Source organism: Marmota monax, unplaced genomic scaffold (assembly GCF_021218885.2).
Source record: "Marmota monax isolate L192 unplaced genomic scaffold, Marmota_monax_Labrador192_F-V1.1 WCK01_AAM20220418_F8-fsc00091, whole genome shotgun sequence".
NCBI classification, from domain to species: domain Eukaryota; kingdom Metazoa; phylum Chordata; class Mammalia; order Rodentia; family Sciuridae; genus Marmota; species Marmota monax.
The window spans coordinates 5382201-5397412 of record NW_026692434.1 but is presented as its reverse complement, the minus strand read 5'-3'; the positions used below and the strand labels follow the sequence as shown (position 1 = coordinate 5397412).

Genomic DNA, 15212 nt, shown 5'->3' with positions numbered 1-15212 from the left:
ATGGTCTATAGAAAATGGAGACTAGATCTCAAGGTTTTTTTTTATTATAATGTGACATAAAGTTAGTGCTTACCAAGATTTTTCTTATTATGAAACATTTGAATACACTTTTAGAGAAATTTAGAGATCATGAAATTAAATTAATAAAGCTAATAATTTATTGTTCTACTTTTGCAGATATGTTTATTCCCTAAGAGTCTATTGAAGATGACTGAGTGAATGCTTTGATCATTTTGTTAAGCTGGCATACTCTAAGGCAGGATTCTACAAACTAGTTAAGGACCCAGAGGAACAGATGGAAAAGGGAACCAGGTAATAAGATGAGAGGTGCAGGCGTTGATATTCTGGTATATCACATCACCAGAAATGATTTGGCAATTGGACAACAGAGTTGTCTCTTTTATTAACACATTCAGACAGCAGCAGAAAAACAACCTTCCATTTGATTCTTACTGAGATTTATTGTTTTTAATAATGCCACTTTTCAGAAGTATAGTCATGTGCTCACGTAGACAGGCTGACAAAGTGAAAACTTGTATGTGATGCAAAGTACCTTTTGGGCCGTAGATTAAGACATAGATAGTGCAGTGACAAGTCAAGTCAAATGCCCGCAGCAGACAACAAATCCCAGCCTCCCCTTCCCATGCTCTGGCTCCCATTTTGCACCATTGACCCCACAATGGAAACCTGGCAAAACATAGAACACAGATGGCTACTGACTGACATGAAAAGTAAATTTTATTAAACATGTTTACATACATGAGTTGGAAGTTCATTTAAAAGCACAGGGGAGTGTTAAGACAAGTGGTCAAAATAGAAAGATACTATCCAATTATAATCATTTGATTGTTGGCCACTAAGACAGAACGGAATCTAGTAGAAGTGCACCAATGCTTCAGCTCCTCCTGCTCAGCCTGGTGAGCAGTGGTCAATCTGTGCCCTGTGGAATGATGGGCAGATAATTCTGGCATGTGTAAATAATAATAAATAATTCACTTGGTGCAGGCAGTATGTCTATGGATTAAAACCTAGTGTGTACACAGTGTCTACATGTGTTACAGCCCCACAGTAGGAATCTACACCAAAATATTTATTAGAAGGAATTTGGTCCATACTACATCACGTTTTCCAGAGGGTAAAAAATAAAGTCCATCTATAGACATTTCACCCCAGACCCAGACTGAGTCTGGCTAAAACCTGCAAAATGTCTATAACAAAAATGGATGGCTTAGATTTCTTGGTTATTTTAGTATAGTAATTAATGAGCAAACTGTACAATACATGCAACATACAAGCTGGCCTATGTGGAACTAACATACGTTATTAAATAACCTTTGTTTCTTTTCTTTTTTTTCTTTTTTCTTTTTTTTTTTTTACAAAACGTGCATGCAGCTTTGAACAGTTCCAAGTCATGCTGCTCTATTTGTGTAATCACAAAACTGAATGACTCATAAAAGGAGGGAGAACATATCGATGCACCTGCAGAGCCTGCAGTTTGTAGCACATATACAGAATGTCACAGGGGAACATCAAGGCCAAGGAAAACTCAAATGAAGGAAATGCAAGTTGAAGTTTGACTTTGTTTTATTTTCTCCCAAAAAAGTAAGATACTTTGCATTAAAAAAATCACGCTTTGTGCTTGCATCGACCTCAAAGAAATGTAAACTAAAATTCAATAAAAACATTAGTTTAGTGCAGAATATTTCAACTGGAATTTCCAGTGGCATACTGAACAGCTCATACCATGCTCTTTCCAGGGCAGATGAAGGTGTCTACACTGAGGCATGGTTGAGAAGCCTGGGTGTAACTGACAGTGTCTTAGGCTCAAGTCTATTTCTAGTCACCATTCTGGGAAGTCAAAAGTACGTTTTGTACACATGAGCATATTTTCTTTTGATATCAGGAAGAAAAAGGCATTACAAGGAGGGTTTTCAAAGTACAATTATGTGGTAAGTTTTAGTCCCCAGCATTAGTTGCAGATTGACTTAAAAGTCTTCCAAGCGAAACAATGGAAAACACAAATTAATTTTCTGGAATGCAAACGGATACGTTCCTCATTTAAAAAGTAATTCTGTGATAATTTATTCTGGAAGATAACTTTTTGTCTTTTGGATTTCCACACGTAAGACTTTGAAGAATTATAAAATGAAAGTCAATGGAACGCTTAATTGGCCTCACCTCATCTATCTCTTGAACAATTTGGGGAGATGCTACAGAGACTGCTTCAGCCCTTTTTTTTGGATACTTTTGGAAAAAGAAAGGAAGGGTCTCTGTTAGCATTTCAAAGCCTGTTTGGATATAGTCAAAAAAAAAAAAAAAAAACAGTGGAAATAACAAATACAGTGAGAAAAATCAAAACAATAACTCAAGAAACCCAACACCAACAAACAACACACAAATAACCAAAACATACAAAAGAACAAAAAACCTTCTTAAACACCAGGGAAATAACACTGCGTGTGGTCTATGCAGAAATGTGTAAAATACAACTTTTCACAGAGTGAGAGTTTCCAGTTTGTTCAATTTGGTGTATGTGCATGTGTGTGCAAGTGTGTGTATGTGTGTGTGTGATGTGTGTGTGTGTGTGTGTGTGTGTGTGAACTTGAAGTTTCCTCTTTTTCTATTTGTTAGAAGCATCAGTGACTCTCACTAGCACGTTGATTCTCACTGCAATTTGATAGATTGCCTTGTTCTGTCATATGAAGCCATGTTTGAAACAACAATTGGGACATATTATTGAAAAACTACTACAAGCAAAACACAAGTTGATTGTCTGTCTCCAACAATGCTTTTGATCATGAAATATCTGGTATCCTGAAAGGTAGAGTTTTATTGGAATGACTCTGGTATGAGTTCACTATGATCGAATGCAGGGAGGCCCAGTTGAACTTTCCAGAGATGATTGGGAAGCCCGGCGGGTTAGGGGAGTGACTGTGGGGTCCACCAGTGATGAAGGTGGGAACAATTTGTACCATCCAATGACCATGCTGGAGAGATCAAGTTCTTCCAACAAGATTTGAGCCACACCCATGAAACATTTATGGTCCATTCTGCCATAGTCTCCCCAGACAATCACCTGTAGAGACATAGAAATACAACATAATTGAACTTTTTCTCTTTCACATGGTTGATGGGTTCAACACATCTATTCAGTAAACATGGGCCAGTCAGTGAAGAAGAGGAAATGCATTCAACTCCAAGGAGGAAGCATAGATAAGAAGAATTACTAAGGTTATGGTACTTAGAAACACTTGGCAATAATTTCAAATTTGAAAGAATGAGAGTATTATTATCCTAGTCAGTGAGAAGTGTTATCTATATAAGCTGTGCTAAAGAAATAAAGATCTATTAAAATTAGCATACTACAGTGACACAGTCACATCAATGTTTATAGAAGCTCAATTCACAGTAGCTAAAGTATAGAACCAACCTAGGTACCCTTCAACAGATGAATGGATAAGAAAATGTGGTCTCTCTCTCTCTCTCTCTCTCTCTCTCTCTCTCTCTATATATATATATATATATATATATATATATATATATATATATATATAAAATGAAATACTACTCAGCCATAAAGAAGAATGAAATTTGCCGGTACACAGATGGGAACTGGAGAATATCATGCTAAGTAAAATAAGCCAATCCCAAAGAACCAAAGGATGAATGTTTTCTCTGATATGTGGATACTAACTCACAATAAAGGGGATGGGTAGGGAAGAATAGAAGTACTTTGGATTAGACAAAGGGGGATGAAGGAAAGGGAGGGGGAATGGAAATAGGAAAGATAGTAGAATGAACTGGACATTACTATACTGTGTGCATATATGATTACACAACCAATGTAATCTACATCATGTACAACCAGAAGAATGAGAAGTTGTACCCCATATATGTAAAATATGTCAAAATATATTCTACTATTATGTATAACTAATAAGAACAAATAAAAATATAAAATTATGTAAATTCAACATCTTTCTTGTATAAGTACTATCTAATAAGCAATGTAAATGACTATATAGTTCTAAAAAGTAAAATTTTTGACCTTGGAGGGCAAAGCAAACAATTTAACTCAGGTTACCAATGAGTGCATGCACCATCGGTATATAAAAATAATAACATTATTTACTTCACTTTTTTATATTATAGACTTGGTAGTAAAGTGAAAGGTTGAAAAATGACTGTGAGCTGGTGGTACCTTTTGAGGATTTGCTTAACAATTTTGATTTGATAGGATGTTAATAAGTAGTTGGCTCATTGATAGGTATTGCAATCTGGATGCTCTCCCACTGCTGTTGGGTAAGCTTTCCATCACATGTAACGCCCAGGCTCTATGAACATTCTTCAGTTATCCATCAAGGTTCTCTACTGAATGCATTCGACTACTTTACACAAAGGGTTGGTGAATCCTGCTGTTGCAACTTACTGAGTAACTTTCCCAAATTAATCTCTGTGCTCCTCAGACATAGTCTTTAACATGATAACAATATTTATTGTACATGGTAATTACAAACTTTCAAAAGAGAATGGTATATGAGCACCCATCAAATCTATCCTGGGTTCACCACGGTGCCTATATGTTTCTCTTTTTATTCTCCATTCTTCCTCTTTTTAGTTCATGTCTGGTACACAGTAATTCTCGATTATCCATCTATCTATCTCTCTCTCTATCTATCTATCTATCTATCTATGTATCCATCCATCCGTCATCCATCTGTTGAGGCTAGGAGAAGGATAAGACAGGGCAAAGGTAGAAGGAGAGGATGGAGAAAACGGAGAGAGAAAATAAAAATTTTGTTTTCCACTTAATCCATCAGATATTGTTAATACTATATATTTTTGTATTGAAAATTAACTACTTGTGGTTATTTTTTCTATGCAAGAATATAATATTACCTTTACTGAATTTTATTCTTTTCATGTTTGTCCATGCCTTTGGTATTTATATGGTTAACATAGAAATTATAATGTCAAAGGTCAAATTATTACTGACCTGAAGAACTTTACCCTGTGGACTTTCATCAAAAACCAGGGACTGCTGATACAAAGGATCAAGGGTTTTCCGTGCAATTCTTGTCTTCTTCTTGGCTATACAGGCTCCATTTTCCAAAAGATAAACTTTGACATATGGTGCTAAACAAAGGTAGATTAACAAAAAGAAATTAGTATTTGGATGCACTTTTTGTTTTTAAATTAGAGAATACCTTATTAAAGAATTAGAGATGCTTATTGACTACTTCCCCTTAACTATTTAGATCACTTGAAATATCCATTGCTCTACAAATTCTATTTCTAAACACCTACACATTAGCACTACTGTCATTTTCCTCATTTTAAACAAATGTATACAAAGTTATCTTGAAGACTTTTGACTTCCTTGGTTTATGGCAGGCATTACAATTCAGGTTTATATTTTAAAGCTCACTTTAAAATTAGAACTAAATTCTTTTTTCTTTTTATTTACAAATATATGGAAAGAAAATAATTGGTACAACTTAAGAATGTACTGTATTTAAACTTTTAAAAATATGATGATACTCCTAATATCTTCTAGCAGAATAATCATGCAAAGAAAATTCAGGTCCACTTTTATACAATCAGAAATCACAGAGTAGCTGTCTTTTTAATCAGTTGGATGATGCACAAGCAAGCATATAAAATCCAAATGCAGCAAACGTCTCAGGGTTCTGCCTGATATTCACTGGACCATGCTCTGATGTTGTCTGTGTACTTATTAATGAGCAGAACTTTCCCTCACCAGGTGTCGATTTGGAGCCAGGTTTTTGCGTCAGGCTTCGTGCTCTAATAACTTCAACTTCTAACTGGCCCTTTTTATCCTCCATTCCAATTTGTATATCACCTGCAAGTGGAGGCAAAGGAAAATGTCTCAGCTTCTTTGCAGTTATGAGCAGTTAAAATAGCAGAGGCCCCTAACAAACTCCAACTATCTTTATGATCTTTAAAAAGAAATTAATTTTAGGAGGTCCTGCCCTAACTCACTTTTCCTTCCTGGTTTTCAAATCAAATTTTGATCTTTCTCTGTACTAATCCATTTTAAAAGCTTCATGAATTAGTTGAAAAAAAAATCACCAACTATAACACTGAAGGATTTACATGAGTCTATACTCTAATGAGCTCTTTCCTCTATTGTCATCCATTTGCTTATTGGTGAAATATTTAATTATTTGTCTTTCCATTATTTATAGAAAACTATCATTAATATTTTGGTGAATATCATAGTAATCTCATAAGTACTTTTTTCTGTCTTTGCATCTATGTATCATCATCTATGTATCATACATTGTCATTTTATTGACAAATAGGCCACTGAATGGATGTGTATTTACCTATTTAACCAGTCCCCTATTGATGAAAATATGGGTTATTTATATTGTTATGATTATAAAAGCATTCTGCTGAACAATTTTAGAAGAATTCTTGTACACTTGGTCAATTATTTCTTGAACATTAAGTTCCTGGATTTTAAGTGTATGTATCTATGGACATTCATAAATTCCATGTACATCAGCAAACATCCTTTAGAAAGCTATAACATTTCTTTAGAAAGGCTATCACTAGAAATATCTATCTTCCCATTTCCCATGCTCATTTAAAAAAATATTTTAGTTGTCAATGGACTTTTATTTTATTTATTTATATGCAGTGCTGAGGATTGACCCCAGTGCCTCACACATGCTGGACAAGCGCTCTGCTACTTAGAGCCACAATCCCAGCCCCTCCCATCCTCATTTTGGTATGAGGAATATATCTAAGTTTTGTAAAACTGATGATTTAAAATTTATATTAATTTGCATTTCTTTGGTTATTCGGGAGGCAGAGGCTTATGTAGCCCCCTATAGTTTGATATGAAATTAGGTTAGCAATTAGAAAGAATAGGAGATAGGTCCCTCATTTTTATTTCTTTGGAATGCTATTTCCAGAATTTTCATGTATCCTGCATTCACATTTTTTTTAGAATTCATCTGTGAAAACATCTGGACCTATCCCCCAACCCCTCTGCTAATTTTTTGTGGGTAGACTATTCCATACTTATACTCCTATCCATGCTTATACTTATATCCATGTTTTTTCTATCTTCTATTTCCTCTTAAATTATTTAATGGGTTATATTTTTTAAAATATAGATCCCAAGACAGATTTCCAAATTTTAGACACTTGTGTAAGCAACTTTCTTTCTTCACTTAATGTTTCTTAGACACCCATCCAAGTTGATGTATAGACATCTAGATCTTTCCTTTCAGTAGCTATATGGTAATCTATTGTGTGACTATTCCATATTTTATTTAACTAATCTCCCTTTGGGGGTCTTTTTTCCCCTCTATATGGGGCCATTATAAAAAGTGCTGCAGGGACTGGGCCTGTGGCTCAGTGGTAGAGCACTTGCCTAGCATGTGTGAGGCCCTGGGTTCGATCCTCAGCACCACATAAAAACAAACAAACAAATAAATAAATAAATAAAAGTATTGTGTCTATTTACAACTAAAAAAAAAAGTGCTTCGAAGACAGTTTTGAGGATACATAATTAGAAGTGGAACTGACTGGTCATAGCACATACACATTTTCATTATTATTAAATATTGGCATATAATTCAAAACTGGGACTGAATCAATATTTAACTTCCAACAATCGTGTGTGAGGATGTGTATTTCTAAAAGCATTTGTCTTTATACTGAAACATTTTTTTTCCTGGTCCAATCTGGTGTGTGTACACATGTATAAATACATGTCTATATAAACTCTTATCAGACTAAGTAAGCTCCATTCTATTCTAGTTTACTGAAATTTTTTTTTCTGGAATTTTTTTAAAATTGTAGATTGACACAATATATTTTATTTATTTTTATGTGATGATGAGGATCAAACCCAGTGCCTCACATGTGCTAGGCAAGCACTCTACCACTGATCCATAACCCAAGTCTCGAAATTTTAAAATCATAAATGAATATTGAATTTTATCAAACATTTCTTCTGCATATATGAAGATGGTCACTTTTAGTCTTCAATTAGATTAATGTGGCAAGTTATATCAGATATTGGCAAGTTTATCAATTATTAAACCAGCTAAATGTTTGTGGAAAAAATACTATTTGGTTGTGATATTATTATTTTTAATATTGCTGGATATTTTTGCATAAGGTTCATAGGGACTTTGGAAAGTATGACCGATGTTTATTTCAGTTTGGAAAATTTCTCAGTCATTACATTACATTTATTTATTTATTTATTTTGGTACTGTTGATTAAACCCAGGGGCACTTAACCACTAAGCAATATAATCAGCCCTTTTTATATTTTTATTTTGAGACAGGGTCTTGCTAAGTTGCTTAAGCCCTCATTAAGTTGTTGAGGCTGGCTTTGAACTTGCAATCCTCTTGCCTCAGCTTCCTGAGCTACTGAGATCACAGGTGTGTGCCACTGCCTTAATCATTGCATTTTTAATCGTGTGTTCTGCATTATACTCTCCTCCCTTGTTCTGGAACTTTAATTGCACATTTATTAAACCTCACCTTTTATCCCCAGCTCTTAACTTCTTATTTATATTTTCCATTCATCTACATCTGTGATAAATTCTGGATAACTTCTTATGGCTTATTCACTAGTTATTCAATTCTCTCCCCAGCTCTGCCTAAACTACTGGTAACTCAACCATTCAGTTCTTAAGCTTAGTTATGTTTTTAAAATCTAGAATTGTCATTGTGTTCTTTTCAGTGGTTTTTATTTTCTAATGTCATTCACCATCTTTTTTTTAAAGCTCTTTGAAACATGTAAGTATTTTTAGTTTAAATATTAACTTTACTATCTGAAATCATTTGAGTTTTTTCTCCATTGTATGCTGTTTCTACATTTAAAATTATTTTGGTTTTCCTTTCTTGTGTGCCTGGTGTTTGTGCTTGATGTCTGAAAATTGTTTTTAGAAAAAAAACGTTGTTACTTAGGATGTTGTCTTTATCAGAAATGATTTATTTTTGCTTTTGCAAGGTGTCTGCAATCTTGGATCACTTTAATCAATATCAAGGACTTATGTAATTAGAGCTCTAGCTTCTACAGAGTTCCACCTACTTCCAATTTGCACAGATTTTCAGGATAGAGATCTTTCAGATCCTAACAGACAGCAAGGACAGATCAATAGGCTAACTTAAATTCTTGGCCTAAGTCTTACAAGTAAGAAGATACACAGCTCAGATCCTTAGATCCTCTGCAGGGAAACACAAAACAGTAAATCCCTCCAGTACAAGAGTAGCTGTGGACATAGGCTCACCATTATCCAAGGCATCTGTACTCCCCAGGAGCCAGGCACTGAAGCAAACATGTAGATATTCTAGGTATTTTCAGTAGGCGGTTTGGTATGAATTACCTACTTCACCATTGGTATAGCCAAATTCTCTGTATCTTTTTTGTCAATCTTTTTATTATTTATTTTTGATTCTATATTTATGTCTGGTGAATAGTAACATATAGCTATGTTTTGTTTCTTCAATATCATTGATCCTTAATGTTTGAGAAAAACTTATTTCATGTATTGAGATTAATTTTAAAAGTAAATTATTTTTTGTTATTTTGTATTGTTTTTAATTGACCTATTTTTGTTCCTTTATTTTGTCATATAAGCACATTCATTTATTTATTCTGTCCATCCCTTTACTAGTATAGAATTAAAATATTTTAATTATTTTACTTTAGAGACTATTAAATATTTAACACATGGACTCCTATTTTTATATTTAAAAATCCAAAATTAGTGTTTCTACTTATTCCCAAAAAAGAGGAAGATCTTTAGAACTCTCATATAGATTTTGACCAGCATCCTCATTTTATTTTGTTTTATATTGCTTTTTTCCTGGGTGCTTTTTCTTGTTTTGTTTAGGTTACATAATAATTATTAATTCAGTTTATTAATGAACCAAGTTTCATTCATTTCTTTCATCATTGCCCCTTATATTTCATTCTTTTTAGTTTATTCTTCTTGCTAAAGTATATCTTTTAGTAAAGAGCAGTAAACTTTGAGTCTGTGTGTAAATATGTATGCCTCTATTTCATCTTTATTCCTGAATAAAAGTTGGTAGTTCTTTTCTTCAGCATTTTGAGAATCAGTTCTTTTAAAGGCTTTTTATTTATTAATTTATTTATTTTGCATTGCTGAAAAATAAAACCTGTTGATTTACTTTGTTTCTTGGCGAGGCAATCTTCTTATCTTCCTTATGACTCTTCTTCACGACTTGAGTCGAGGTCCTAAAATATCTCAATAGTGCATTATCCTTTTTTGTTTTGCAATAATATTCATTTCAGCACTCAGTAGGTTCTTTCTTTTTTATTTTTATTTTTTGTAGTTGTAGATATATGCCTTTATTTTATTTGTTTATTTTTATGTGGTGTTGAGGATCGAACCCAGTGCCTCATGCATGCTAGGCAAGAGCTCTGCCACTGAGCCACAACCCCAGCCCTCAGTAGGTTCTTTCAATATCTCAGATTTCATATTTTTCTTGAGTGGCTCCACTGCCATTATTGTGTTTTTTCTAAAATGTTTCTCTATTCTCTCTTTGGGATCCTATTAGCAAAAGTTTGAATTTGTTAGTTTATTCTCCCTACATCTCAAATTCTCAAATTCAGGCTGAATTGGGGTGATTTTTCTATGATCCTCCTTGCATTTCACTAATTCTATCTTTAACTACATTCAGTACATCATTTAGCTCATGAACCAAGTTGTAAATATTAATCATTATAGTTTTCATTCTCCAATTCATTTTCTTAAAACTATATTCTTGGTTTTGTTTAACAATCTCTTTGTCTTTTTTTCCTGTGGATTACATATGAAACTTTATCTCTGAAAATGATATTATAACTAAGTTTCTAAGTTATTTTTAGTTGGCTTGACCAGCTTCTCAGGTGTGAATTCTATTTGCCGTATCAGTTGATTAACTTCATTGTTCCAGACTTTCTCATTAGCTTCATAATTCTGTTTTAGACTTTAGCTCCTAGGGTCTCTTATTTTTTCATTTAAACTTTTAAAAGGTTTTTATTTATCATATGCACAGAGTATACATGGCCAAACAGCTGCATAAGATCTATTTTTAGTATAAATAACAGACAACAATTCCCTCTCAACTTCTGGCCTTCTAAAAGTCACTTCTCAAAATTTTCAATATTTTTATCTATTTTTTTGGCATTTTACTGTTTTTAAACACTAATTTTAAGTATTACTAACTCCCAATTTTGATCTGTTTTAACTGTCTTCCTACCTATGCCACATACCTGACAATTTCTGTCATTCCAGTTATACCAATATTAACATTTATATAATTATGATTATGTAACCTTATTTATAGCTGTATGAACCAGAACACTACAGTTACTTCTCCTTTTTTCCATACTTAATAAGTGTCATTTTATAAAAGCCTTTGCTTACATTTTTATCACTAATTCAAACCCTTATTCTCTCCTTGTTGTTTGTCTTCAATAAAAGCAAAAACATTAAGTATCCTATAGATTTTGCCTTATAAAACCTGACGTGCTACAGTTTGTACAGATTCTATTAAAATCTTCCTAAGCTGTTATATTTAGATTTTTCTGCACTGTCATGCTGAGTATCCCATAATTATCTCCTTTTTGTGAGGAACGGAATTTATTCACTGGATCTATCTTCCTCTTTTTTGGCTCACAATTTAAAAAGTTCACTTAGTTCATTTTGTTGAAGTAAATCCTCTAGTAACTTTCTGATCAGTGCTGGATATGAGGAGAATAACTCAAAAATTTGCTTGTTCAAGTATGCATTATTCTATCCTCAAACTTATTTGGCTGGATCTTATGCTCTAGATTGGAAATCAGTTGTTATTCAGCATTTTGAAGGTATTACGTAACAGTCTTCTGGTTTTCAGTGTTATTATTGAAGAGTCCAATAAGAATCTGATTTTTTGGTAGATATGTATAGCATTAAGTTGTCTCTCAGGAAACTTGATTTTCTGTTAATTGCCAGTGTTGCAAAATTCCATGATGATGTATATCTTTCAGTTAATCTATTTTCATCCAGTTTGTTCAGTATTCCATGGATCCTATCGGGCTGGAATCTCATGTCACCCAGGAAAATATTTGTTGTAGTTGTTACATATAATTTTCTCCATTTATCATCTTTTTAAAAAAGTTTACTTTAGAGTATACTATGCTAATATAGGTTGAATGACCTTTATCCAAAATGATTGGAACCAGAAGTGTTTCAGATTTCATATATATTCAGATTTTGAAATGTGTGCATATGTATATCGTATGTATGATATACATATATCATATTATTTCATAAATGAAATTCATTTATGTTCAAGTATATTTTATATATATAGCCTGAAGGTAATTTTATACAGTATTTTTACTTTGCTTGTGTTTTATCTGGAAGTTGTTATAGATATTGGGATGTTCAACTTATAGATGTTTTCTTTCCTTTTATTTTTATTTTTTTGAAACCTGAATATTTTAACTGAGGAAAAACAAAAAACCTAAAAAATATACACACTAGGCCACAATTATTTATAAACACATATGTTTCAACTTTTCTATTAGGAACAGCAATTCTTAAACCATAATTGTCTAATGCCATCTTTTGTGGCATGTATGTATCCTCCTTGCAACCAAAGGTAAGTAATTATCTCTGAGTACATAAACCTAAAATTTGTATTAGTACTACCTAAACCACTGTGGCAGTGCTGAGACCACCATACAAAAGGAATGAACACAATACCAATATCTGTTGTTTAGCATAAACATCACCTTTTCAATTTTTTTAACTCTCCTTTTTTTTTAACAATTGATTCTAAAATATTACACATTTTTTAATAAGTTTTAAAGTATGGAGGCAATTTCTTTAATTGTTTTTCACAAAAACAGTTATGTCAACATATTTTTTTCTGAGTATTCCATCTCTTTTTCTGCATGCTGTGAAATGGCACCTTTATCATATATTTGGATCTACCATAGAATCTGTCTTGATAGAGTTTTATGGTCATTCAAGGTTTATGGCTCATTTTATTTATTTTGTCTAATTTCTCAAATAAGAAAAGTGCACCAGAAATTAGAATAGTCATTTGTAACCAGGAACACCCTAAAGTATTGTTTCTAATTTGTATTACTGTTACACTAATTTATACGATTTTGTCAACCATGACACATCAGCTTTTCTGTAGGAGAATGATTCTTACCCATTGCAGGGGTGGCAAGGGTTTGGCGGCCAACAAGCTGAGCTGGTCCCAGTCCATCAAGAAAATCACTGAACTGACTGTCAGCTCCTAGTCGTACTCCAGGAAATATTAAGCTATTAGCAAAATGACAAAAACCAAAAAAGCAAAAGACAAAATGTTAGTTCTCCCACATTTATTCTTTTCTGTGGTGCTCGGATCAACTCACGACCTTGTGCAGGCTAAAGTCCCGAGGTGACCTAGATTTTCTTTGTTAGTTTCCATTTGACTAATTTTGATCATGAAACATAAACACTATTTAGACAATCTGTTTACTTACTATTTGCATCATCTGTAAGAAAAGGTCTAAAGTTAAATTTAAGATGGGATTCAGGAGTTGTTTTTCTTTTTGGTTCTGGGGATTGAACCCAAAGGCACTTAACCACTGGGCACAACATCTCCAGCTCTTTTTATTTTTTGAGACAGGGTCTCACTAAGTTACTTAGGGCTTCACCAAATTGCTGAACCTGGCCTTAAAGTTGTTATGCTCTGCCTCAGCCTCCTGAACTGCAGGGATTACAGGCTTGCACCACTACACCTGGCAGGAGAGTTTTTAATATATTAAGTGAACACTTCTAAAACCATATCCACATCTCTACACAAATGTATTACTGACAAATAAGATGTAAATTTTAATGTTATCAATCTTACATAGATAATTTCTCATGAACATTAAGTAAAATGATGTTAAAATTTAAAACAGTGGTTAATAATTTCTTGAATAAATATTATATCACAGTACGAGTCCTTCTTTACAAATAAAATGTATAATTTATTCTTTGAATGAATTAAATGTTCAAATTATTTGAGGATTTTATTTAGTCCAGATGAAAATCAGTTGGCTAAAACATGTCTATTTCTTTCAACAATATGACTGACTAAAAGCCTAAGTGTATAAGCCACACAAAAGGGTGACTGTGTTCTTTTTGTTTATTAATACAACTCTCTCTGAGGAACAAGAACCATGCTTGTTACATAGCTGGCATTCGATAAGTACTTTTTGAAGTAACATGTTTCTTAATGGCACGGCTTTCTTTTCTCTTTGTGCTTTTACACATTAATTTCCTACAATCAAAAAAATTGAACAGTACACAGAATATTATCCCACTCAGAGACTAAGAAAATAAATCTCTGAGAGTTTAAGTGGTTTATACATGGTAGACATAAATTTTCTTTCTTTTGTATCAGAAAATAGTGTCTTTCATCTTTCATTTGCACATTGCGTTATACTACATTTTCAAACTTTGATATTTTGTAAGCAAGTTTATCTCAGTAACTTTCACATTTGCTTTTTTTTGTTCTTAGCTACACCTTGCCTGAAGCATGCACATCAATCATTTGATCAAATAAACAGGGGCCAACTAGTTTCAAGAATGGGAAAGAGTATCATAATCGTTAACTTGCATAAATTTATTTCATTGTAAAAGCAATATAGAAAGTTTCCAGCAAAAGAAAATGAAATTTTAATAGTAGATTGGATACAAGTAATTCTAGTAGTAATGGATGAATAATTATAAAAAAATTTGTACATGGAGAATTTCCATTTAAGCCACTGAACCATAATAATTATTTATTTACAAGATGTACTACCCAAATGAAAGTTCAGTTTTACCAGAAAAATTCTTAAGCATAGGAAAATGCAGATTTTTGTTTATGATCCATATAAAATGGTTAAGAACTACATAAATAAACTCAAAATACATTTTTTTCATAATTAGCGAATTTCAGAACTAAAACTTCAACCATCAAAATAATGAGGTAGATAGATCCTGGAGTATTTTCCCCCTAGGATAAAAATGAGTTAACAATGTTTTAAAATCAAGAAATTGTAAGTTGCTTACAACAACATAGAGCCCAAATAATTTGGAGAAACCTAGGAAAATCAGAAATTAGTTCCTCACTTCTGAATTTTAATTGAGATTTTGACGACACGGCATACTATGAATTTTCCTTATAAAAGAATCCATT

The 15212-nt window shown here is 32.9% G+C and overlaps 1 protein-coding gene across 48 annotated transcripts in view; it reads right to left on the bottom strand.

Annotated features, from left to right (window-relative positions):
* Nucleotides 1–2244: 2244 nt before the first annotated feature.
* Nucleotides 2245–15212, bottom strand: part of Rims1 (regulating synaptic membrane exocytosis 1) — a 447890-nt gene continuing 434922 nt past the window's right edge. For all 48 annotated transcript variants that reach the window (XM_058578848.1, XM_058578854.1, XM_058578856.1 and 45 more), the window contains 4 exons: nucleotides 13209–13321; nucleotides 5762–5863; nucleotides 4997–5136; nucleotides 2245–3076 (listed from right to left, as the gene is read on the bottom strand). In XM_058578848.1, coding sequence (XP_058434831.1) covers nucleotides 2858–3076; nucleotides 4997–5136; nucleotides 5762–5863; nucleotides 13209–13321 — 574 coding nt within the window. In that variant the 3' untranslated portion in view covers nucleotides 2245–2857. The remainder of the gene's footprint in view (nucleotides 3077–4996; nucleotides 5137–5761; nucleotides 5864–13208; nucleotides 13322–15212) is intronic.